The sequence below is a fragment of the Equus caballus genome, chromosome 13, assembly GCF_041296265.1.
Source record: "Equus caballus isolate H_3958 breed thoroughbred chromosome 13, TB-T2T, whole genome shotgun sequence".
NCBI classification, from domain to species: domain Eukaryota; kingdom Metazoa; phylum Chordata; class Mammalia; order Perissodactyla; family Equidae; genus Equus; species Equus caballus.
In genome coordinates, this window is record NC_091696.1 from 35,189,036 (window position 1) to 35,214,966 (window position 25,931).

Sequence of the window (25,931 nt, forward strand, 5' to 3'; positions counted from 1 at the left end):
AAATCAGCCCAAAAGCATCCCCCATCATAAGGAAGCGCTGTTCCACGAGACTTATTTTGGTTACATATTCAATGCGCCACCGCGCCAAAGAATTTCATACTGTAAGTTGCGGTCAAAAAGCTTGAGAGCCCCAGGCCTGGAGCAGGTCCTGGCTCATGATTCCAGCTTGATAAATATTTGTTGAATAAAGCAAGGAGTGAATGAAAAGGAGAGGGTTTGGCAATGAGGAAGCAAGTGAGGGGCCCAGGGCCTGGGGCCAGCGGAGGCAGAAGAAACAGGGCAGAGGTGAACTTACTTGTTGAGTTTTTTCTTTATTTGCAGACCTTGGTCCCACGTGAGAACGGACAGCAACCATTTCTGTGATGGAGAAAGAGGAAGTGGTCTGGGGAGGCCCAGAGAGGCCCGGCCAGCCTGTCTGCCTGCCCCCTCAGCCCCAGCCCCGGACCCGGGCCTCCCCTATGGATGACCCTCGAGGCCAGAGGACACAGCCAGGACCTCAGCGAGGCTCCAGGTGGAGGGCTCGAGGGGGAAGAGTGGGCAGAAGAACTTACCTCGGAAACCTCAGACGGCCACTGCGCCAGGCTGGTGGTCAGTGTCCACTCCTTAAAGCTAAGAGGAGAAGGGCATGGAGTGAGCATGGGTGGCCGGGCCAGCCTAGCCCTGCCTGTCCCATCCCTCCCGGGCCACTCACCTGCAGGCTTCCCGGCACACCGACTGGCAGCCCAGCTCTTCCCGGACAAACGCCTGGTGCAGTTGGTAGTAACAGTACACTGAGGGACAAGGCAGAGGACAGCGTGAGCTTCGGGAGCACGGGACCCTTCCTGAGGTCTCCAGTGGTCCCCAGAATCTCCTTTCAATGGTTTCTCCTCCTACTCTCTATAAACACTGGTTCTCTGCAAACAAATGCTGCTTTGTGATGTTGGGAGACAGAATACTGCGGTGGTAAGGACGTGAGTCAGGAGGTTGGCAGCGCTCGAGTTGGGTCTACCTCTGTTACTCCCTGGCTGTGTAACCTTGGCAAGGTGCTTAACCTTTCTGAGCCTCAGTTACCTGTTCTGTGAAAGGGGACTATCAGTAGTTCCTGCCTCCTGGACTTGACTGAGGTGATCAAGCTCTTAGCACAGGCTGGGGTGGAGCATTTGGTCCTTAGTTGGGAAACTCGGTTCCAGCCAGGCTTGACAACAGAAGTAAAAGTCTGCTTAACACCAATCCCTCCCTCAGGCAGAAGGCCTTAGTGCTGGCTGGGCCGGGGTGTGCAGGGCCGGGGTGGGTCTCACTCACTCCAGTTGGGGTGCTGCTGGTAGTTGCAGTAGTTGGCCGCTGGGGGCAGAGGCTGGCTGTACTGGGCACACCCACACTTCTCCACCATCTTTGTCTGGAAGCACGAGTGAAGGCAGATCTGAAAGAGGAGACCTGGGGGTTCCCTCAACATCCTCACACGTGGATGCCAGAGAGCTCCCTCCCCATCCAGAGGGCCAGCCTCCCACAGCCTTGGCAGACTGCATAAGCCTGCCCTATGTCACAGCTGAGCGGGCCAGGGCTGACGCCCTGCCTCCAAACGGACCAAGCTAGAAAATTTACTGAGAATTTAGACTAACTGAGATGTAGAGACCAGGCTGAGCTGGAGCTGGGCCTGGGGTGGTCATTTTCCATCATGTGAGTGCTGACACAGACAGAAAGGGGAAAATTGGAGCAGATACCAAGAAACAGAGAGAAACCAGCAGCCTCCAACTTTCCAGTTCTCAGGTCCAAGCCCTCTGTGAAGCTTACAGCATAAAAGCTGACAGCAGGGGCTCTGAAGGCAGCCTACTCGGGTGCAAACCCCAGCTTTACCACCTCCCAGCTGTGTGACCTCGGGCAAGCTACTTAACCTCTCTGATGCTTTGGTTTCTTCCTCTTCAAAATGAGTATAGCAATACCTACTTCGCAAGGTTGTTGTGAGCATGAAATGAATCAATATATATAAAGTGTTTATACATGATAGCCTCTCACTAAATATTACCCAGGAGTGTCTTTCCAATGAACTGATCCTTTTTTTTTACGGGGGGAGTCTTGAAATCAGTTTGATTGTATTCTATTTCCTACAAGAAGACATTCTCTAATAGTCTCTTTGTACTCAGTGTGTCCACAACCTCTTAGCTCAGCTCTGAGGCAAGCTGGAGGACTCAGAGCAGAGGGCCCCTGGTCGGTCCTTCATTCTGCTGGGATGACTTTCATCGACTCCCTGGGTATCCAGTCGGAGATGAATTGCAGACTCTTAGAATGTGAGACAAGGCGTACCCGATGACCGCACTCACGGTTGAAAACTCAAATGCCGACAGGGGCCAGTGACATAGGTAATTCACTGGGGGGGACGAGGATGTGAGGAGTGAGAGGACACCTGTACCAGTTAACAGGGCAACTCCATCCACTGATTATCCTACAGGAATATGGGCCCGGTGTTGCCAGATCTTGTTTTTCAAGAGAAGCTGGAAATCCAGGTTTTCTTGTGAAATTCCCTGACTTTTAAACACCATCCAGGCCATAAAAACCAGTGCAGCCTGGAAGGGTCCTGGGAGCTGCCAGTTAGCAGCCTGGGGGATCCAATCCAACCTCCCCCTGTGACCGTTGAGGATGACACAACTTGCCCCAGGCCATCAGTGAGTGAGGGACACAAGTGAGCCCAGAAGCCAAGCTTTCGACCCCCAGCCAGAGCCTCTCCCAGCCTGCTTCCCTCCTGCCTGTCACTCGCCAAGGCCCATTTAGGAAGCAGGCGTGTCTCAGCTGTACACTGCGTTCCAGGCAAACCTCAGTGAATCAGTTAAGCTCCGGTTACAGACGGACGGAAGAGGACTGGAACCAGCCGGCATCATTTGTTCTTGAGGTCTCTGGATGAACCCCAAGGATTCTCACCAGAGTTCCTGGTCCAAGACACACCCCAGCCTATAGAGAACTTTGTGTCCTGGGTCCAGGCCACAGCGCAGGGTTGGGTGTCCCCTCCAGTCCGTACCTTGAGGGAGTAGGCAGCCTTGTAGATGTTCTCGACTGGCACGTCACTCCCGTCCTCTGTGCACTGGCTGTAGGGTTCACTCAGCTTGAAGGACTCTGTCTGTAATCACAGCAGCACACATTCAGCCCCGCCCTCCCCCAGGAACCAGACAGAGGGCATCACTAGCAGTCACTCAGTCATTCATTTAACACGTATTTATTGAGTACCTACTAAGTGCCTGGAGCTATTCTAGGCACTGTGGAATCAACAACCATCAAAATGGACAAGTTCTCTGCTCTCATGCAGCTTACATTCTAGTAGGGTAGACAGATGGCTAAAAAGCAAATAAATAAATCAGATAATTTAGGATAATGATCAATGAAACTGGGCAGAGAGACTGGAGAGTTTGGGAGCAGGAGGGTAGTCATTCCAGAAGAGTGATTAGGGAAGACATCTTTGAGAAAGGGACTCATCTGGAATGGCAACATGGAATGGCAAGAAAGAGAGGACGTCATTTTGCTAAGAAATGGAGGACAAGGATTGGGCAGAGGGAGCCGCAAAGGCTGGAGGTAGGAGAGGTCCCAGGCGGCTGGAACATGGCAAAAGGGAGAGAAGTCGCTGGAGATGACATCAGAGAGGGAGGCCGAGGTCACATCATGTCGGCCCCCTCTGCTGTGCTGAGAATCTAGGTTTGGGTTTCAGAATGGTAGTGACCGTGGAGGATCCACCGGGAGGGGCAGGAAGGATCCAGAAGATGAACGGTGGCTGGGAGCTGCCCGGGATTTTCATCCTGGCAGAGGATCCAATTCCTACCCTTTTGTCCTCTGGCCCCAGAAGTTGACTTGGAAAAATGGGCTTTCTTAGAGAGGGCCAAGGAATGCCCAACAGAGAAGAGTGATCCCCTGATCAGAGAGAGGTCAGGGCATCTTAACTTGCAGTTGAAAACCGTATTACATCATGTTTCTTGTGGCTGACTAAGTTTGGCTCTAGCTTAACATTTGTCACTGCAAATAAACAATCAGACAAGCCAAATAAGGAAAAAAAACCCCAGAATAACATCTCGCAAGGGGGAACAATAATAGATTACAAATTGTGGCCAGCTTATACTAGGTCCCAGGGTGTGTGTGTGTGAGTGTGTGTGTGTGTGTGTGCGTGTGTACACAGTTTTGTTTTGTTCTGAAAGTGCGGGTAAAGGGAAAATGGATGGCAGATTTGGGAGAAGGAAGAAAATTCTTTTTTCTTTGAAGAGTGACTGGATAGAGAGAATGATAATGGGGTGGCAGGGGCAGGGTGTGGGGAAGGAATCAAGAAATTTGCCGCAGGTAGAAACTGTAGACCCCTCGAGCAAGCCGGCTAGGCCCTCTTTCTGTTTGTATTGTAACTCATCTGCAGACCAATTAGTCTCCCTCGATTAACCGCAAGTACCTCAGGGCAATTAGCAGGGCTCATTTTAAAACATTTAAACAGCAGAAGCGCACAAAGGGGAAAGTAGCCATCTAGTCTCTTCCCCAGGGTACCTACCACTCCAACAGAGCAGATCCCGATCTCAGACAGACAGACAGGCAGACAAATACTTCCACGTTCCCTCTGCCTTGCAAACTCCCTGTCACTAACAGTAGACTGAGCGTCTTTCCACGTCAGTGCAGAATCAACAGACTGACTTCATTCCTCTAACAGCTGGGGAACAAACACATTTCGAGCGTCCAGCACACGCCAGGGCTGGGCTGGGCACGGGGGTACCACGACGCCGAGCCGTGGCTTCCCTTGAGGGCGCCTCAGTTCAGTGCTACCCTCTAAGCTTCTCCAAGCAGCAGGCTCCCTGGGCAGATGTTCCCTGGAGCCCCCAGGTGCTGCTGAGCTGTCCACAGAGCCTAGAGTGTCAGCTGCAGCTCGGCCTGCCTGGGGGAAGTACCAGGCCTGGCATCTCAGCGAGAGGGTCTGTCCACTCGGGTAAGCCCCGTGCAGCCAGCAGCTGGCACAGGTGGTTGGGGCGCCTTCTCCCCTGAGAACCAGCCCCTGGGCCACTTCCAGGAAACCAATTATGAGATATCATCTTTTGATTTTTATGCTTTTTGAGAACTCAATGGCCCTTTACTCTGCAATGATGCTTACTGAACTCAGAGCTCTTGGGTTTTGCCCGAAGCAACTGAGGTACGGCAGATGGGGTAAATGGCCTTTGCAAAGTGGGACAGAGGTCTTGAGCTTCTCAAAGACTCAGCTGGATGAACTTGGACAGAGTTCAAGAGAGCTCTCTCTCGACCTCCCACCTTTCACTCCCCTGCTCCACCATCACTTTTCCAGAACTGCTGATTTTTGCAGGGTGGGAAAACATTTTGGCTTCTGTCCTGACCCCTAGGGACACAAAAGTGAGAATGGGTATATGTCTGTGTGACTGTGAGCAAGTTATGTGTACCTATGTGTGAGTGTGCATGCATGTCTCTGCATACGTGTGTGTGAGTGTATGTATATGCGTATGGATATATGTGCGTGCATGCACAGGGATGTGTAGGTGTGACTAAGTGTATGTGTGCACATGTGTGTATGTGGGTGTACATGTGGGAAACAGGACCTGTTTGTATCAAACCAGGTTCCATCTGCTTCCTTCTGGGAATCCTGGGGGAGGAGGGCATTTGCACAGGAGGCTCTAGCTCACCTCTTTAAAAGATGAACCGTGCCAGGGAAAAGCCCAGGTGGCAGCACAATGCCCTCGATGGAATTATGGGTGGTTTAACTCTTTTTTCTTTTGTTCTGTTTTTATATTGCAATAAATTACAAAAGTTATTTGTGTATGATAAAGTTTACACTTCTAATCAATGGAGAACAAAAAAGGATTACTCAACATATGAAGTGAGGGCTGTTTGTAAACCATTTGGAGGAAGTAATAAATTCCATCTCTGCTTCCCATCCTGCAGAGAAAAATGCCGGTGGGTTAAAGTATTAAATGAAATGACAAACTAACTGGAAGGAAACTCAGCTCAGTATCTGATCTCAAGGAGGGAAAATCCTCAATAAACAGAATGACAAAAGAAGAAAACAAAGATTTTGACTATGTAAACATTTGCTGTTTTTACACGTGAAAAAGTAGCATAAAGAAAACTAAAGGAAGGCACAAATTGGGAAAGATATTTGCAACACATATGGCAAATAATTTGTATTCTTTGTATATATGAGCAAGTGATTAACGTCTCATAAAGGACGGGGGTGTCACAAAGGGCAAGGGAAACTTCCTTAACGCCTCTTTTTGCTTCAAATTTATTTTTCCTTCCCTTCACATCTCTTTTCTTAAAAAAATGTATAGTGATTGGCAATATTTTTGGAGCACTTACTACTTGCCAAGCACTGTTGTAAGTGCTGCGTGTGAATCAAGTCATTGAATTCTCACCAGCCTATGAAGCAATGTTTTTATTATCATACGCATTTTACAGAGGAGGTGACTGAGACACAGATTACACAACCAAAGTGCAAAGCTGGGGTTTGAATCTCAGCTGTCTGGTTCCAAAGTCTGAGCACTTAATCCCTCTTACCCATATGCTTGTGAAAAGAGTTGTGTTGTGCTTTAAGATAAAAAGGTACAGTAGGGTTTGCAAGGACAGTGATGTCTCCCTGTCTCCGGAGCCTGGCTCCACACCCCGCTGGGTGAGTTGTCCACAACTGCCCACTTCCTCATCTCCCATTCATGACCCAACCCAAACTTTGGTTTCTGTTCTGCTCCTTTCACTGAAAACTGCTCTGGCAAAGAACACTGGTGACCTCTTGGTAGCCAAACCCAGAGAACACCTTTCGCCCTTTATCTTGCTTGACCTCTCAACTGCATTGGCCAATGTGGCTCACATCTTCCTTGAAACTCTCTTCCTTCCTTTATCTGACGCCAACTCTTTCTGGCTTCTGCTCCCACTTCTTTGCCTTTATTTCTCCCTTTTCTTTCTGCTCATCCCTTAAATATTTGCATTCTGTCTCAGCTCCCTTGGGTGATGGCATTTATTTCCAAGTCTAGAATTATGCTAGATGCCCCCACACCTCGGGTTTCTCTTCGAGCTCCAGGTTCATAGCACCTACTTACTGGACGTTTTCACCTTGATTTCCTAAAGGACAACAACTTGAGTCTATCCCAAACTGAAATGATCACCTTCTCCCCCAAATTTATGCCTCCCCTTGTAGTCTCTAATTCTGAGCCTAGCACCTCCACCCACCCCACTGCCCAAGCTGCAACCTAAATATCAATCTAACTTCCCTGGCCTTCCTCGCTGACTTCGGTTGTTAAACCCTGTTGCTTCCACGCTGTAATATCCTCAAATCCATTCACTTCTGCTCATCCCCACAGCCATTGCCTCCACTAAGGTCCTCATCATTTCCTTCTAGAATTACTGTACAGTCATGCACCGCATAATGACGTTTCGCTCAACAACGGACTGCATCCACAATGGTGGTCCTATAAGATTAGTACCGTATAGCCTAAGCGTGTAGTAGGCTATACCATCTAGGTTTGTGTAAATGCACTCTGTGATGTTCCTGCAACGATGAAATCACCTAATGATGCATTTTTTAGAACGTATCCCCATTGTTAAGCAACACATGACTGTAAATAGGCTGCCTCTAGTATCTTGATTGCACTTCAGCCACAGTGATTTTTAAAAAAGTTTCACTACACGGCTTAAAATCCTTTCTGTGACCCCTTAGTAACTGCTATGCCCTTTGTCTGGACTAGCCCTTCCTGACACTGTTCGCCTGACACTTGTCCTTCAAGAATCCATCTTCTAGAAAGCTTTCGCCAACAGCTTCTGCCTGGCTCCCATCCATCCATCCATCCATCCAACAATATGTACTGAGGATCTACTATTTCTAGGAACTGGGCCTGGGAGCAAGACAGAGAAGTTCCCTGTTCCCACAGAGCTGGGAACTGCATTGCAAAGGTGTGTTGTGTTCTCCTCTTAAAGGTAAGATCTTTGAAGGTAGGTGCTCTGTTGTACTCATCTCTGAATACCCAGTGCTTTGGACACACAGTCACTCAATGAATGAAGAAAGACATGACTGGGTCTATCAGCTTAATGTGCCTATCAAAATAAATAAATAAATAAAAATTAAATAAGAAAGGAAGACTAGTTTGTTTGGATTTATTGTTAGTGACTCCCTGCTGACGTCTTAGTAATCCCTGAGTTTTTGTTGTTCTAGATGCTCATAAATCAGAACTAGAGCTGAATGTTCCTGCTCTGTGGCTTTGATTTTGGACATCTCAAATTAGGTGTAGCAGACAACCCACCCGGGCCTTTGTCTACCCACCATTGGTAAAGAGAACATTTGCTTAACAATGTGGTAGGTATTTCTAAGCTCAGAGAGGAAAACCAGAGGGCAGAATTCCTTGGTTCTTGTACTTTTCCAAGCTCTTGTAACTCTCCTCCAAGTGTGCAGGCACCATGAGGGGCAGAAGGGAAAGAGAGGGCAAAAGAATAAGGTAAGGATGTGCACACATCCCAGGTCCTTCTTGAGGGTGCAGGTAAAGCCACATGGGAAACGTCAGGTCAAAATGGTCACTATTCTGATCTGGCGTTCTCGAGATCTGCCGGTGAACAAAGGGATCAATGACCCAGCTCCCTAAGTGGTACCTCAAGGTCTTTTCAAGCTACAGCTCGAGCAGGTTGGGGCTCAAGATTTTTTTCTTGGACAATCATCATTCACACTGCCTGAGTTGGCACACAGTACCTCTCATGTTGGAACGATTTCCCACCTTGGAACAAAGCTCCCAAACGACATGCCTCCCGAGAGAAGCTGGGTCCCCAGACAAGCGTCCTGACAGCTTCTCTTGTCCAGGGTTGCCCTTTGGTGGAGCACCATGAGGCACAGAAGCCGCAGATTTCCTCTGGAACGTCACCACTCCCATTCATCATCTCTGCCGTCTCAACTTAAATATCGCTTCCTCAGGAAAGCATTCTTGAACTCCCCACCTCACCCCATTAAAAAAGCCCTGGGTCAGGCGTCCCTGTGACAAGCTCTCACGCATCCCACGTCTCCTTCTTAGCACTTATGATGATTATAATTAATCATTTGTATAATCTTTTTTTTGTTATTGATTCTTTCTGCTGGACTCTAAGCTCCAACAGGACAGGGACACTATCGTCCAAACTGATGTAGTCCCAGTATCTAGCACATAAGAGGCACTCAGAAAAGGCTTGTTGGATGGATAAATGATGAATGGACATACAAGCTCTAAGGCCCACCATATTACTTTATAACCTGATATGAAGCCATCTTTTATGGCTGGGCTATACCTTTTGTGTCATTCTACCATTAGTTTCTCCTAAGAAGACACAATTGGCTTCTCCTTTCATTCAGAACTACTTCAGTTTCTAAAGCTGAGGTTCCTGAGTTTGCCGCCTCCTGGAATAACCACTGGAGTTTGGTAAAAATATGGATCCTTGGGCTCATCTCTTAAAGATTCTCATTCTGATATCAACCCGGTTTAGAAACTACTGCTCTGGAGGACAAACTTGTGAGGGATAAAGAAGGCTAAGAAGTATAATTTGGGACATTAAGGTTGGATATAAACAAAGGCAGAAACAGATGGTCCACAAGGAGATTTTACCCCCACAAACAGGTGGAAAAACGCCACTAAGAGGGACTGTAAATTAAAATTACAATAGATACCATTTTTCTCTTGACAGATTAGAAAAGGTTAAAAGTTGGCTAATACCCGTGTTGGTGAAAGTGTGGGAAACAGCTACTCTCACATATTGCTGGTGAGGTTGGAAATTGCTACAACCTCACTAGAGGGCAATTTGACAAACACACATACTGTCTGACATACTTCCAGGGAGTAATCAGACAAATACACAGCACATCGCACCATGGTTGAGGCTGGAAATGACCTAATGTTGATCAACAGGGAATTGCTTCAAGAACTTATCCATCCAATGGAATATTATGGGTCTTTAAGAAGAACAAGGCAGATCTATACATATTGATATGGAACCATTTCCAACCTACAGTGTCAAGTAGAAAATAGGGCAGAAGAGTATTTTGTATTTGCATAAAAGGAGAAATGCTTATACCTATACACAGATGCTTGAAGACTATAAAATTCAGGCCAAGACACAGAGGCAACAACCATGATCTACGTGGAGAGGAAGGAGGGGACTGGACGTCAGAGATGGAAGGGAGATACCTCATCATGGTATGCTCCTTGGTGTGGTCTGGGTTCTTTATTTAGTGCATATACTCACTTTAAATAAGTTCTTTATAGTCATTCTATTAGAGACAGCAAGAGACAGTGAGAGAGCAAGAAAGAGAAAGAGGGACTAGCATAAAAAGACGCCAGGCCTGCAAACAAGAAAACTGCCTAAGCAGTGGAGTGACCAGGGTGTCAGAGCACACTCCCCTCCTTGTCCTTCTGCTCCCTCTGGGCTAGCAGACCCAGGATTGGAGTCTGCAGCCCAGATGGGCTTCTGTTGACAGCTATGTGTGTTCTCCACACCCAGTGAGGTCAGAGAAGGTCAAAGACTTGAGGGAGAAGGGGGTTCTTGATAAATGAGGTGAAATTGATGGGAGTGTGATAGGTTAAACAGAGCTTTGATGGCCCAGTGACTTTCCCTTAGCCTTTCAACGGTAGTTTACATGCCGCATAGGCCTCTAGGCAGCCCAGAAAGAAGGTGTTAATCTGCCCTATTTATATTACTGACAAATATACAGTTAGTGTCTGATTCCTTGCTTCCAGCACAGGTCCCATAAATGCTGGTGTCTGTCTTTGGAACAAGGAAGGTTCCTTAAATTCTTTCCCCAAATGGCATCCTGTCCTTGTTCCTCCATACAGAAGATACAAAGATGGTCTTTAGTGTAACTACTGGAATGACCATTGAGATAGCCATCAGGAAAATACAGGACCATGCTCCCTTTTGAAACCAACACCCTTTTCCATAAGCCGCACCTCCTAGATTATCCCTGAAAGAAGTCTGCCCTCCTCACCGAGCCTACAGAAGTCAGAATGTCCTCTTACCAGGTGCATCCCTATGGAAGTGGCCATCGCCGTCTCAATCTCCGTTCCCACGTCCTCAACGAAGGGGTATTCATCCTGCCGGTGGATAATCACCTTGGCCCCAGTGGAGGACACCAGGAAGGGGTTATACTCCTCTTCGTTTATGTGCAAGATGACCTGCAGCCCTGGGAGGACAAGGCAGCCTGCTGTGGTCAAAGGCTAGGAAAACATTCCCTGGAGGCAGCCTGCCTCTCCTGCTGCTTCAGGAGCCTCAAGACCAAGACCCAAGCATTTCCAACAAGTGAAAGGTGGACAGGGGCCACACTGGAAGCTCCACGAGGCGAGGAGTTCTGCTAAACGTAAGTCAGAGAACTGCTACCCTGCCAGGGACATGCATCTCCTCACGGCCCTTTGAAATGGGGAGTTCTGCTGAGCATGCAGAGGGACGGGCAACACTGTGGCTGCTTAAACCCTCAGGGAGAAGCACTGATGGTGCATCTATCTGATCACGGACCTAACTTCTCTCCCTGCTCCTGCTTTCACCCTGCAGGCGATTCTGCACCCAGCAGCCAAGGGACCTTTTACATCAGAAATCTGATCAGCTCACTCCCTTGCCTGAAACCTGTCACTGGATACATGGGAACCCACAGAATAAGATCCATAAACTCGACTGTGGCTGTCAGGCTTTGATGACGCGCTCCCTTCTCCTCCCACTCTCCTCCTCCCTTGAGAAGCTCCAAGCACGCTGGTCTTTCTGTTTCTAGAGCATATCAAATTCATTTCCTTCTCAGGATCTCATGCTTGCTAGTGCCCAGAATGCTCTTCTGCGGACTTTCAGACATATCTTCTCATCCTTGAATATCCCTCCTCACAGAGGCCTTTCTGGACCTGCTTATCTGAAATAAAACCCCCATCCCAACCCCAGGCCCTCTCTCTTCCCCGGTGCTGCTTTCTTTTCCTCATTAGCATTTACAACTGGATAATGTCTATGCACTTGTTCACTCATCTGCTTCTCTCCACTATAATGCAAGTCTCCTGAAAGCAGAGACGGCATCTGTCATGTTCACAGGCACCTGGAAGAGGGCCTGGCACACAGCAGATACTCAATAAATGATTGGTAAATGAACAAGTGAACTGAACAAGCACGGTCTCTATGGATTGAAAGAAGAGAACTTAGAGAGTCATTCTGACTCTTTTCATTTATAAATAAAGGAACCAAAGCCCAGAGTGGGGAAGTGATTTGCTCAAGGTCACACAGCCTATATGTAGCAGAGCCTGGGCTGTGCAACTCCTTGCTCCCAGTTCCCAGACAACTTCCCACTGAAGTCTGTGCCCTCAATTCCACTTCCTGGCACTCTTGGTAAGAGCACAGACTGCACAGAAACAGGGCCAGGAGTCCAATGTGGTTTTCCTCCACGACAAGGCCTGGCCTTTCTTTGTGGGAGTAAATTCAATTTGCTTAGGGCCTTTCAAGAATTCTTTTTATAGGTAAGCCAGGCCAACCTGTTGAGCTCCTGCCTTCCCTACAAAAGTCGTGGTAACAGAATGGTAGTAATGGTAATCCTGGAGGTAGTGATAGTTGTATTGGTGGTGGTGCCAGTAGAAGCAGCAGCAATGGTAGAACAGAGCCATGCTAGTAATGGTAGTAATGGTAGTAACGGCAACCACAACTAGCATTTAGTGTGTGCTTAGTGTGTGCTATGGACTGAATTTTGTGTCCCCCTCCCCATATGTTCAAGCCCCAACCCCTGATGTGACTGTATTTGGTGACAGGGCCTTTAGGGAGCTCATTAAGGTTAAACAAGGTCATAAGGGTGGGCCCTAATCCCATGGGGGGGGACATCCCTACAAGAAGAGGAAGAGACAGCAGAGCTCTCTCTCTGCACGCCACAGAGGAAACGCCACATGAGGACACAGCAAGAAGGCAGCTGTCCGCAAGCCAGGAAGAGAGGCCTCCCCAGAAACCGAATATGCCGGCACTTTGGTCATGAACTTCCAGCCTCCAGAACTGTGAGAAAATAAATGCCTGTGTTTAAGCCACCCAGTCTGTGATATTTTGTTATGGCCGCCTGAGTAGATTAATACAGTATAATCGGGTCTTATTCTAAGTGCTTTATACATTTTGAGCCCTCTTAATAATCTTGTATCCGAGATACTGTCATTATCCCCACTTTACAGATGAAGTGCAGCAACTTGCACAGGGTCACACAGTGAGAGGCAGAGCTGGGTTTTGGCTCCAGAATCTGTCGACTAAGATAAAGGTGTGCTTGCCTTGCTAATTTCCTGTTCAGCATATCTGGGTTTAACTCCATCTGGAAGCCACCTGCCTTGCATTACTCAATCCAGCAAGAAGCCAAACCAGAGTGGTTTCCCTGGAGGAGGAACCCCAGCAACGTCCCTGTTGCTCTCTCAAAAGTAAAGAGGAGACATCAAAAAGGAAAACAGGTACCAAGAAAGAAGGAAGGAACCAACACAGAAGCTAATGGAAACACTGCAAAAGGAAAAATGGTATCCCTGGTTTCCAGCCAGGTGGACAGATCCTGTATTTCTGGAAGGTTCAAGTGGCCCCAATTGTCCTGTGGCCAGCATGCTCACTGTTAGAGGACCCCGGAATCTCCTTGGTGCAGAATTCCTTACCATATTCACTGCCCCCCATGGAGGTGCTGAGGATAGTTTCATTTTGTCTGTTGTTGAATGTGTAGCAATTCCCATACATCGGATGGTGGAAAAGTGTGAAGTTCCTGTAGAGGAAGATTCTGGGTCAGAAAGGGCTGTGCTGGGGAGTCCCTCATGCGTCTGAGCTGAAGTCTCGATGGGCAGTGCCCACAAGGCCAGCTCTCTCTGTGGACAATGGATGACAGACACGACTCACTTGCCCCACCTTTCCTGAGATAAATAACAAACAAGGCTCCTCATCTGGTTGACACATGTTGACGGAGAACTACTTTGTGCTTTCTGTTCTCCCTCTTAATCCTCTCACCGCTGTCTCCATCCTAACTTGGTATTCCTTGTGCCAACGTATCTGTCCCAAATTCCTCTGCTCTTGAATTTCTCAGCCAATACTTGACATTTTTCCACTCCATCCATAGGAAATGATCCCCAGAGAAGTAATCACATCATACATGCCCTCACACTGACTTTAGAACCCAATCCTTAGGGAGACATGATTCTAATCACTCAGTTTTCGCAGACCAATATAACTACCAACATACAGAAAGCCTTGGTATTTAAAAAGAATGAGGTAAGCCCTTCAGAGAGGCAGGAACAATTTATTTTTTATTTTTTTGTTGAGGATGATTAGCTCTAAGGTAACATCTGTTGCCAGTCTTCCTCTTTTCTTTGCTTGAGGATGATCAGCCCAGAGCTAACATCTGTTGCCAATCTTCCTCCTTTTTTGCTTAAGGAAGATTAGCCCTGAGCTAACATCTGTGCCAATCTCCCTCCACTTCATATATGAGTTGCTGCCTCAGCATGGCTGACAAGTGGTGTAGGTCCACGCCTGGGATCTGGGCCCGCAAACCTGGGCTCCCTGAGCCGCCGAAGTGGAGAGTGCTGAACTTAACCACTATGCCAGGGTGCTGGCCCCAATGGGAATGTCCCATCACTGCTCAGTCACAACCAGGGATCCGAGTGTTAACTTAAGGGCAGAAAGGTTTGAAAGCTCACACGTCTGTACACAGACCTTTTTTCTTCCCTTTCTCCTTCCTTTCCTTCTTTCCTTCCTGTCTTCCTCTGTGCTAGATCGGTGGTTATCAATCATTGGTATGCATGATGGTAATATACAAGGTTATACGTACACCATCAGCTACTTGGTTTTCATGAGTAATTTGATGAGTTTAAGGATATTTTGACTGTATGCCATCTCCACTTCCTCACTGACTCTAGAGCCCAGCTCCCGTGTAAGCTGTTTTCCAAAGGGCAAGGTCAATGAGAAGAGCACTTTTCCTTCCCAAGACCCACAGCTGAGCTGCAGGTGCATGCAAGAAGCCTCGAGCTGAGAGAGCAGCTTCCTTTCCTGACCTGGCATCGCAAGACACCCCGTCAAAGAAGCAAGTAACCAGCAGCTCCTCGGCAGAGTAGCTCATGTTGATTTTCTTCTCCAGAGACACCTGGGCCATGATGTTCATGTAGTGCAGCTTGTACCACTCCTGGATGGCATTGACCCCCGAGCTGAAGGTGTAGACAGCACAGTTGGACGTGTCATTTGAACACTGTGAATAAGAGGAGACACTGGGCTGAAGCCATTGGCCCTACCACTGACCTTCAGCAGGACTGGACGGATGAGGAACTGAGACTCGAGAACAGACACTTAGGGGAACAGGAGGGATACCTGGGGCAAGATGGGCTTCCTTTCACTTCTGGGAGACATCATCCTCCAGCCTCAAGGACCAAGGAGGGACTGAGCAAGGAAGGACAACACAGTCTCACTCTCCTGACTCCCTATCAGGAGAGAAGCAAACCCAGCTTCTTCAGGTTCCCCAGACATCCAGGCTGCAGCTGATCATTCCACTGAGTTCCTATACAACCCTTACCATTTCCCTGTGGATCAGCAGTCTAGAAATCTGGATTCTAGCCCAAACTCTGACAATACTTCTCTGCTGGATCTTAGGCAAGGCATTATGTATCCATTATTGCACCTACAAAATGTGGATGAAAATACCATCCTTCCCAACCTCACATGGTAGTTGAGAGGACCAGCATTTAAAATATATAATAATGAGAGCTTTACAGCGAAATTGTGGTACATTCTAGAAGTTCTCATCCCACAGGGCTTGGAAACTCTCCTAAAAGATGGACATCAAAGGACTGATTTTGGTATCAAAGAGAACCTCATGGGTATCTTATGAAAGGACCCAGGAAGACTTTGAAAAGTCTCAACGGTTAAGAAAAAGGGCCCGGGCCAGCCCAGTGGCACAGCGGTTAAGTTCACATGTTCCGGTTCTCGGCGGCCCGGGGTTCGCCTGTTCAGATCCTGGGTGCGGACATGGCACCGCTTGGCAAAAGCCATGCTGTGGTAGGCGTCCCACGTATAAAGTAGAGGAAGATGGGTATGGATGTTAACTCAGGGCCAGTCTTCCTCAGAAAAAAAGAGGAGGCTTGGCTGTAGTTAGCTCAGGGCTAATCTTCCTCCGTAAAAGAGAAAGGGCCATTTTTTCGGATTTGTGACTGGGGCCATGAGGTCTCATAATCTCAATCAAGCCTATAATGGATGGAAGTAGTTCTCATCCGGCAGAGGTGGCTGGGGCATGGAGAGGAGGGGGGTGACTGAGTTTGCCCAGGAAGGTTATGGGATTCACTTTTGGTGAATGACTGCTTCTTCAGAGCCCCTCAAGTAGGACCAAGAAGGAGAGATGAGAAGTCAGGCTATAAGCACCTCACAAAGGCAAATACTACAAGGAACACTGGGAGTTTCTGCTGTTTATCATCTATTTTCTTCCTTCTGACGTCTGCATCCCAATTTTGCTTTGGCAGAATTTCCTTTCCCCCTTTGGATACAGGCTGGTGAGACTGTCCATCAAGATGCCCCACCCTCCATAAACTATCAGGTGATCCAGTCTTCACCAGTCAGATAGTCCCAAGATGGGCTTGAATCCATCTTTATGGATGGATTAACAAAAGACTGCAAATAGTTGAAGCTTATTTACTCCAGTAGTAGATATGAAATAACTTTCCAGCATTTTTTGCCACCAAGATCCCTGGATCTTCCTTAATTTCTGTCCTTTGAGATGCCTCCCTGAGCTACTGGTTACCGTCTAAGACTTTTTTTTCTGCTTAAGATTGCCTGAGTCAGTTTCGGTTGCTTGCATCCACTTCACCCTATCTGGGTATGTTTCTACCTGGGGGACTGCAGGGGCTAATGGCAAAGGAGAAAGCTCCCTGGACCCACTATCTCCAGCCCATCCCATGCCCCAAACTGTAAGAACATGCATCTCACCAGTTGGAATCCCACCACCTCCTTGGACTCGTGGACGTTCATGACATCTGATTCCTTGCGAATGATGCTCCCGCTGACTTTCCGCTTCCGCCCTGTGAGGAAGTCCCTGGCCTTGCCCATCTCACCCTCTTTGAAGGCCAGCAGTGGGACCAGGTTGAGGAATTTGGGCCGTGTGCCCTCCCAGACCGAACTCCAGGACTCTGCGTCTCGGCGTTTCCGAGACTTAATCTCCGAAAAGCCATACAGGGTTTTCAAGGCCCCTCTTGTCTCCTGTTCCAAGTCGGCTAGAAGGTCCCGCACAGCACTGTACCTGTCAAGGTGGGAAGGAGGAGTGAGGAAGAGTGGAAGCCCCTCTGGCGGAATGCCCACAATTTTTGTGCTGCTTTCCATCAATGTGTGTCAACCTGGTGCCCACTGCTCCCGCCCCTTTGGCCAAGAAGACCAGGCCTTCCATGACTTGCCCCATCCAAAGTGACTGCCAGCTCGAGTAAATGGGGACAGGCTCCGGTGTGACCCTTGTGTGACTTCCTGTGGCTTTACCTCTGTCACTACTCTCTGCTTGCTCTCAGGGTGTGTTGGCAAGTTTGTCCCAACCAGCATTTCTGGAGTGGTGACTATCAAGTACTCCCATAAACCAGCCACAGTGAGGACAGGTAAATAACTGCTAACCAAGAGTCCACCCAGGGGCAGGCTCTGTCTCCACCCAGCACACTTGCCCCTGCCCACTGACTGTCCTCGAGTCTGGGAGCGCTGGGAAGGAAGACGTGTAACTGTCAGCTCGACAACCCCCAGGAATAAGGATACAGGAGCTGACCGCATGAAGCATAATGACACCAACTTTTAATTTTCATGATACCAAATGGTCCTGGCCTCCCTCTTAGGTTCCCCCCTGTCTCCCCTCTCTCCTCCACTTGCTCTGGGCAGAGGCAACACAGCATAGTGATGGGGCATATAAACTCCAGAGCCAAACTACATGGGTACAGTTCCCCACCCTGGTTCTGGATATGTGACTTTGGACAAGTCATCGAGCCTTTCTGTGTCTCAGTTCCCCCATCTGTAAAGTGGTGTTATTGGGAAGAGTCAATGAGTTTATTATCTCTATCTATCCATCTATCTATCTTTGTGTCTACATGTGCTTGTGTGTGTATATATATGTAATCAAGTGGTCGCTATTATTACTTTTCCTAGCATAATTACATTTGATAATATTTCATTCCTCTACTACAACATTAGCTCCACCAGGACAAAGACTGTGTTTGGGCTGTTCAGTTCTATGCCTCAGAACCTAGCACAGAGCATGACAATTTGTAGGTGATTAGTAAATGATTATGGAACAAACAATGGATGAAAGGAAGAAAGGAGGAAGGGAAGGAGGGAGGGAGGAAGAAAGAAAGAAAAGACCATGAGGTGGAGGATGAGTCTTAGACCTGATTTTGATTTTGGGCTTTGCCACCAACTCATTGATGACTCTGGAACGGTTATTCCCCTTTGGTAACCTCCCTCCCCTGCTCTTGCCTTCTCCCAACCCCCACACCTGCTCTGAGAAATTCTGCCAGACTCTGACCTGCCTCAGAGCAGTTTTCGACAATCCTGAGGACTCCAATGACATATATAGAACAGGTCCTGCGGCAGACAATAGGGCAGTACCAACAGCTGACCTGCTCAGAGCCCAGCCATCTCAATTAGTGGGGCTGGGTTCACTCAGGTGAGGGTTTGGGGCAGGTGAGATGCTTCCGGAAGTCACCTGAGTGTCATGTCTGAGTCAGCCTCGAGCTCACAGTCTGGGGAGAGTGAGGGTGTGAACTTGGAGAGCTCAGGAGATATGGCTACGCTGGGCTTAGTGTGTGTGCGTGTGTGTCTGTGTGTGTGCACGTCCAGGGTGAAGGGTTCTAGTTCATTCCAGGCCCAACCTGCAAGCGAAACTGATCCTTGCAGGCTCCCCCTCCTGCCTTCCCCGAGTTAGCCCATCCTCAGAAGTGGGTGACGGACTGAACACTTGGTACAGATTTAGAACCTGGGAGGGAGAAGTTTACCAAGGTTGGCGACAAATTCCACTTTCTACAAAGCATGTCTGCAGGCCAGAGTGTGTCACTTCAGAAGGGGCTCTGGCATCTGCCAGCACTCCATGTCCCTGCTCCTGCCTCTTACTTGTAAGGGTTAATGTTGCAAATGGTGACAGCAGGAAAATCCAGCTTCTGGAAGTGGATCTTGATGGAGACAGAGACGGTGTAGAAGGAGATGACGAGGAGGGCACACTGCCAGAAAATCAGGGCCACGGCTGTGAGCGTGAACAGAATCCAGAGCAGGCGCCGCAGGCGGCCGCGGGACACCACGATGCGGCGGCAGCCATGGGTGTTGGTGTTCAGGCAGTACCACCGCATCAGCTCTTTAATGGTGGGCGCCTGAGGCCCCGTAACGGGCAGATTCTTCTTGATTTTGGCTTTGATCTTCTCTCCAGGAGCCATGGCAGGGATGGGACTGTGGGGCACAGGCAAGCTAGAGGGGCAGAGAAGAAAAGCAGGCGAGCTCACAAACCTGGCCTCTTGGCACGTCCCTGGAGGCCAGGTGCTGGGAAACACCAGTCCACGTGCCCTCAGAGGCCACTTTCCTTTTCCCCGCTGTGAGCTGGACAGCCTGCATTCTAAGGCCTTGGCCTCTTCTCTAGGATATTTGTTTTTTGGCCACCATAGCTGCCAAAGAGCTGCCTTCTCCTCTTGCGGCCCCCAGGCCAGGCCAAAGGGGGCTGGGTGAGGTTTAACCCGTGGATCCCTGGACAAGTTTGAAGGACCTTCAGTCCTTCCCTCCTGCCTGGAGCAGCTCCAATCAGCCTCTGCACCCCTCTTAGTATGCTCTACCGTGATTCAAGCCTTGCCACCTACGCCTTACCACCTCGGTTAGCCTGCCCTCCTCGAGGGCAGCATCCTACCCCGTCCTGCCCCCTGGTGCCCAGCTCGGTGTCTGGCACTGAGCAAACAGAGCAAAGCCTGAACAAATCGATTCCAACAGATAAAATCTGCCAAGAGCATTTCCCCGCAGCCTCCCTAGGTCGTGTTCAGTCCCTTCCCGACCGTGTCTTCCCAGCCCTTGCCTGGGGCTTGACTGCCAGTGGAGTGTTTCTGTTTCATTTCTGTTTCACATCTTCCCTTTACAGTCAAAGCCCTTCGTGTCTCTAGAGCGCCTAAAAGAACAATAGCCTACAACCATTGGCCACTTAATATTTGCCAGGCACTGTGTCATATTTCCTTGATTCTAAGATACCACTAATTTAGGGAATACACTTTGATTTAATAACAACTTTGTTTGGGGGAAAGTGTTGGAAAGCATATTACCACATTCACAAATGAACGTGATGCATCTCAATTACAGGAACTTTACAATGTGAAATAACATTCTTTTTAGAAATGAACTAATGTATATGTATAGGGTCATCTCATGCTTACAACATATATAGTCTCATTAATCTCATAAATATATAGTCTCTCCCTCTCTGTCTATATATATATATATATACACACACATGATCTCTATATATTTCATTTCATATTTCAACAACCCCACAAGGCATGCATATTATTGTTATCTCCATGTTACAGAGGAAGGAACTGAGCTCAGAGAGGTGGAGTAACTTGTGCAAGCTCACACAACTAGTAAGTGGAAGAGTGCAGCCTTCACCATCATGGCGTCTGCCTCTGAGGGGCCTGGTATTGCGCTGGGTGCTGCCCCCTCCCCAAGACAGTTAATTAACAGCACCCAGAACTAAAGGAAGGAGGAAAGAGAAGAGATTTTGAACTATTTAATTTCCAAACTCTGGACAGTAGATGTGACTGCTTCCCACAGTAGTGAGCACTGGTATTTCGGGAGGAGGTATATGGAAACCCTGTCCCCGATGCCTACCGTAGGTGACAGACACAAATTAGGACATATTGTAACTTGGAGAAGGATATACAGGGTGGTCCCCATGCCCCCAGAGGGCCTGTGTCAGGACAAGAACTTTAGTTTGGCCCATCGGGTTCTTCAGACAGGAGTCTGGACTGGAGGAGTTACTTTTTCTCCACCCTGAACCCATAAGATATCGTCCCAAATCGGGAGCTGGGGCAAAGCTGGGAGGCTTTCAAGTTTAGGATGCTAATGGGTTTCAGGTTTATGATGCAAAAGAAATAGAGTACAGGGCGGGGCTGGGGGAGTGGGTTGGGGTAGAGGCCATGCAGCCAAACTGCTCCAAACCCTCCACAGAGGTATATGGTCTTGCTGGGATGAAGGAAACCATCTCTGACCTCAGAATTATGCTATTAGCCTCTTGGCAAGAGGAATGTAATTTATTTTGTTTTATCATTTAAAATATTGTCCATCCTCACCTCCTCTCTCAAAAACAGTTAGCAAGAGTTTGTTTTCAAATCCTAGGTCCAGGTTCAATTTATTGTCAAATAAAACCGCAACCTAGGGAAGGTTGTCTCTCCTGTGAATGTTAATCACTGGGGTCCCTCTGCCCCGTCAGCCCCTTCCCCAGGACTGACCTTGACCCCAGTGGATCAGCCACCAATGTCAGTGAAGCCACAAGTGAAAGAAATGAACCGATCGAGCTCATCACAAAACATAAATGTTCGCACAAACAATGTTTCAACTTCAAAGCAAGGTTGCAGCTGCTATTATTTTGCACCGCTTTGCAGGATTAAACATGATGCATGGTGGGAGAATTAGTAGCTGACACACAGCCCTCACTCTTCTAGGCATTTAATTTCCACAACAGTCTTCTGAGGTAGCTACCATAACTTCCTCCATTACACAAATGCAACTGAGACACTGAGAGGTTATCCTACCCAAGGTCACCTAGAAAGTGGCTGAGTTGGGATTTGAACCCAGGAGTCCAAGCCTTTAACTACTAGCTATGCCGCTCCACCCATAATAATAACAACAGCAATAATAGCAGCTATCATATATTGATCCCTCACTCTACTCCCAGGCAACTTACTCAGCTCTTTTCACACACCATCTGATTTAATCCTCACTATAATTACATGAGCTACTAGTGCTACCCCCGTTTCACAGAGGAAACGGAGGTGCACAGAGGTAAGGCAACTTGCCCAAGGCCACACAGCTAGGAAGGATTCTCTGGAATGCCAGGGTACTGGTTTACGCCAGCGACTCTACTGCATCCCGCTCGCCTCCCCGCCGCCCCTCCCGCCCCCAACTTCACCTTATCCCCATACCACGGTGAGGAAACCCGAGCCTTAGGCTTTGGGCGCAGGACCCGAGCTCCTCCGGGGCGACTCTGCAGCCCCTGGCCACCCCGCGCAGAGCCACCGACCGGATGCTGTCCTGTGGCCAAAGCCACGTCCGCCCCAGGGCAGCCCCGGCCGAAGCCGCAGGAGAGAATCCAACCAACTCGCTTCAAGTGTTTGCTTCTTTCCGCAACCGCAATCACCCCAGAGAAAACATTCCAGAGGGTAAAGGGAACAATCGCGGTCAAGTCCATGCATCTCACCAAGGCCAAGAAGGAGGCCGAGCAGGTGCTGGGCGGAGAGGCGAGGGGCGGCCCCGGAGTCCAGGAGCCCTGGACCTCGTTACTGAGAACTGACTCCACCTCGGCTCTGCGCCCCGGGCCACAGCGCGGGCAGACGCCAGAGATCTGGACCCGGATTGATGTGGGAAGGTGCCCCAGCATCCCAGCCTCGGGGGGGCAGCCTAGGGCTGACGCCGGCACCGCCATCGACCGTGCGGACGGCGTCCGGGAAGCCACAGGGCCCCGTGTCCGCTCCGGTGCCCGAACTCCCCGAACTTGTGCGACCCGACCCGGCTGGACTCACCTCACTCAGTTCCAAAGGGTCCGGGACTCGCGTGAGCGCGAGCTGGGTACGCTCTGTTCTGCTCCCAGTGCAGCGCAGGCATCCAGCAGCCGGAGAGGCCACTGGCTCTTGTGGGCCTGGCCTGGGCTCCGCCCTGGGGCCCCGCCCCCTCGGGCCTGCCCTCACCTGCCCAGGTGTAATCCCCACGCGGCCGAGGATATGCGGCTGCCCAGAGCGGGCCACGACTCCGCAGCGCCCCCTGCTGTCCCGAGGCCTCTCTGCGTCCCGGCCCGTCCCGCGCTGTGCCTTCCGGTGGCACCGCGCAGTGCCTGGTGCCGCCCTGAGGCGGCCCTGTACCCTGCATTCCCTCTGGGAATGCACCCAAGCACCTGGCAGCGCCTCCTGCCGTCCTGTTACTGCCCAGCCCCTTCTACTCTTGTCCAGTTGGGCGTCCTCTCACCAGCAGAAGTTTCAAACAGCCTCTTGCCCAGGGCTTCATCCTCCACCTGCGTTGGGCTGTGGGCAGCAGGGCCTGTTCAGCCAGGCTGCTCATCCTTCGGTCTCTTCAGCCGCCTTTCTACAGGGACTCAAGGTGATAACTACAAGAAATGAACTTAGAAAATTGCAACTGGGAAGGACCACAGACGACACCTCCATCACATCCCCTTTGGGTAGGGAAGAACCAGGCCAGAGAGGGGAAGGGATCTGTTCTCGCTCAGAGCTTCTCAGACTTTAACGTGTATGCAATCACCTGCGGTTGTGTTAAAATGCAGATTCTAATTCAGTAGGGGTCGGGTGGGGCTTGGGAATCTGCACTTCTTTTTTCTTTTTTCCTTTTTGATGGGGAAGATTGGCCCTGAGCTAACATCTATGCCAATCTTCCTCTATTTTGTATATGGGACGCTGCCACAGCATGTCTTGATGAACTGTGTGTATGTCCTCACCTGGGATCTGGGCCCACGAACCCAGGGTTGCAGAAGCAGATCACGCGAAGGTAACCACTTCACCAGCAGGCCAGCCCCGGAATCTGTATTTCTAATTTCCCAGCTGATGCCTCTGTTGCTGGTCCAAGGACCACACTTCGAGCAACAAGGTGAATGGAAACATGTTCAGTATTTTTGGAGGACAATTTAAAGAAAAGCCTGTAAAAAAATCTCAAGTGTTTTTTTTAACAATACATGCTTATTGTAAAGAATTGAACAATAAAGAGAAAGTGGAAGTCTTTCAATAATCTTCAACCCCTCTAAATAAGCATGGTTAACGGTTTGGTTATTATTTGATATATATATATATATAATAACTGTGTACATATTACGTATATAATGGGATTATGAAACACAGTTTTTTAATTTTGTAAAATTGTTTTCATGACAATATACTACACAGTTATATTCTCATGGTAAAATAAAGCCAGCTTTTTCACTTCATGGTACATTACGAGTAATGTTCCCTGCCAATATATACATTTACCTAAGTATTCCACTCACATAACTTATTTACTCAATCTATTGATATATTTAAGGTTGCCTCCAATTTTTTACTAATATATTTTGTGTATTATATCTTCAAGTGCATCTCTGATTATTTCCTTGGAATAAATTCCTACCAGTGGAATTCTTTTCTATCAATATACTTTCCCGGTCTAATTGGCACTACAAAAAGAACCGTTAGAAAAGAGCATGCTGGGGGCCGGCCTGTGGCTGAGTGGTTAAGTTTGTGTGCTCTGCTTCGGTGGCCCAGGGTTTCACCAGTTCGGATCCTGGGTGCGCACATGGGACCACTCATTAGGCCATGCTGAGGCGGCATTCCACATAGCACAACGAGAAGGACCTACAACTATAGTATACAACTATGTACTGGGGGCTTTGGGAGGAGAAGAAGAAAAGAAAGATTGGCAACAGTTGTCAGGTCAGGTGCCAATCTTTAAAAAAATCAGTCTGTTAAAAAAAAAAAAGAAAAGAGCAGGCAGGCTGCAAACATAGTATGTAGAATAATAAAATATATATCAAAATGTTAAAAAAATGTTATCTCTCAGAGTAGGCTTACAAGTAATTTTTACTTATCCATGTTTTATTGTTTTTCTATAACGGGGAGATTATATATAAATATCTAAAATAGATTTATTTTATATATATTAAATATATATCTATGTATATATCACCTGTGCCATATAAGTAAGAATGTTTTTTAAAAGATAGCAAGCTAGTTGAAGTCAGGGATGAAATCTATGAAATCAGATCTATGTCACTATCAGATAGAGTGAATTTAGGCTGAACTGACTTCTTTTTAAAAATCAAGTTAAAATTTATATACAGTGAAATGCATAGATCTTAAGGATACAGTTCAATGAATTTTGGTAAATGTATGCACTCGTGTAACCATCACCCTAACCAACACGTAGAACATTGCCAGAAAGTTCCCTCAGCTCCTTTCTACTCAATTTCCACCCGGGCAACCACGGTTCAGATTTATATCACAATAGGTTAGTTTTCTTGGTTCTTAAACTTCATCTAAATGGAGTCATATGATATATACTCTTTTGTGTCTGGTTTCTTTCATGAATTCAATTCTGACTTTCATTTTTCCTCCATGTCACTATTGCCTCTGGTTACCCAGTTTTACAGATGAGGGGACCAGATCTCAGAGAGGTTAAGTTTACCATTTGTTAACCAGTAAGTAAGTGGTAGAACCAAGATTTGCATCCAAATCTGCTCTTCTCCAAAGCTGACACCACACTTATCCACAAAGCTGCACGAGAATCTTTCTGTGAGTAGGACCAACCCCCATCCTCCCAGGTCCCACATGAGGAATGACAAAAAGTCTTCAGAACGGCTGAGTTGGAGAGAAGCCCCTCACGTTGTAGGCCACAGGGCAGCAAGCTTCCTGTCAAGATGACTGCACAGGGCATGGTCAATCAAAGTTACAAAAACTATCTTGGGTACAGAGTGGTGCTGTCTCTGAACCACCCCTGTCATCATTAGACCATAGGCAACTTCCTTTCCCTCTGGAAGCATCAGTGTGAAGTTTTGTAAAATATATCTGCGATCTACTTCTCACCACCTCTGGGGCCACCACCGTGCTCCAGTCCATCATCGTCTCTCATCTGGATCATTGCCGTGGCCTCCTAATTAGTCTTGCTGAGTTGGCCCCCTATAGCCTACTGTCAATATACTAGCCAAAGGGATCCTATTCAATTAGAGTCAGATCATGTCACTCCTCTGTTTAAACCTGTTCGCTGGCTTCTTACTTCATTAAGAGTAAAAGCCAAATGGTCAGTGACCA

The 25,931-nt window shown here is 48.3% G+C and overlaps 1 protein-coding gene across 10 annotated transcripts in view; it reads right to left on the reverse strand.

Moving 5' to 3' along the window:
- Positions 1-25,931, reverse strand: part of SCNN1G (sodium channel epithelial 1 subunit gamma) — a 55,561-nt gene that overhangs the window by 3,299 nt on the left and 26,331 nt on the right. For 4 of the 10 annotated variants that reach the window (XM_070232116.1, XM_070232115.1, XM_070232117.1 and 1 more), the window contains exons 5-14: positions 19,015-19,362; positions 16,867-17,176; positions 14,952-15,142; positions 13,569-13,672; positions 10,953-11,116; positions 2,990-3,088; positions 1,282-1,399; positions 692-770; positions 552-609; positions 296-357 (exon numbers count right to left, since the gene is read on the reverse strand). In XM_070232116.1, coding sequence (XP_070088217.1) covers positions 296-357; positions 552-609; positions 692-770; positions 1,282-1,399; positions 2,990-3,088; positions 10,953-11,116; positions 13,569-13,672; positions 14,952-15,142; positions 16,867-17,176; positions 19,015-19,331 — 1,502 coding nt within the window. In that variant the 5' untranslated portion in view covers positions 19,332-19,362. Of the gene's footprint in view, positions 1-295; positions 358-551; positions 610-691; positions 771-1,281; positions 1,400-2,989; positions 3,089-10,952; positions 11,117-13,568; positions 13,673-14,951; positions 15,143-16,866; positions 17,177-19,014; positions 19,363-22,670; positions 22,981-23,109; positions 23,249-23,593; positions 23,729-25,931 lie in introns of those variants that run through there. The other 6 variants (XM_070232114.1, XM_070232120.1, XM_070232118.1 and 3 more) reach the window with 3 other exon arrangements.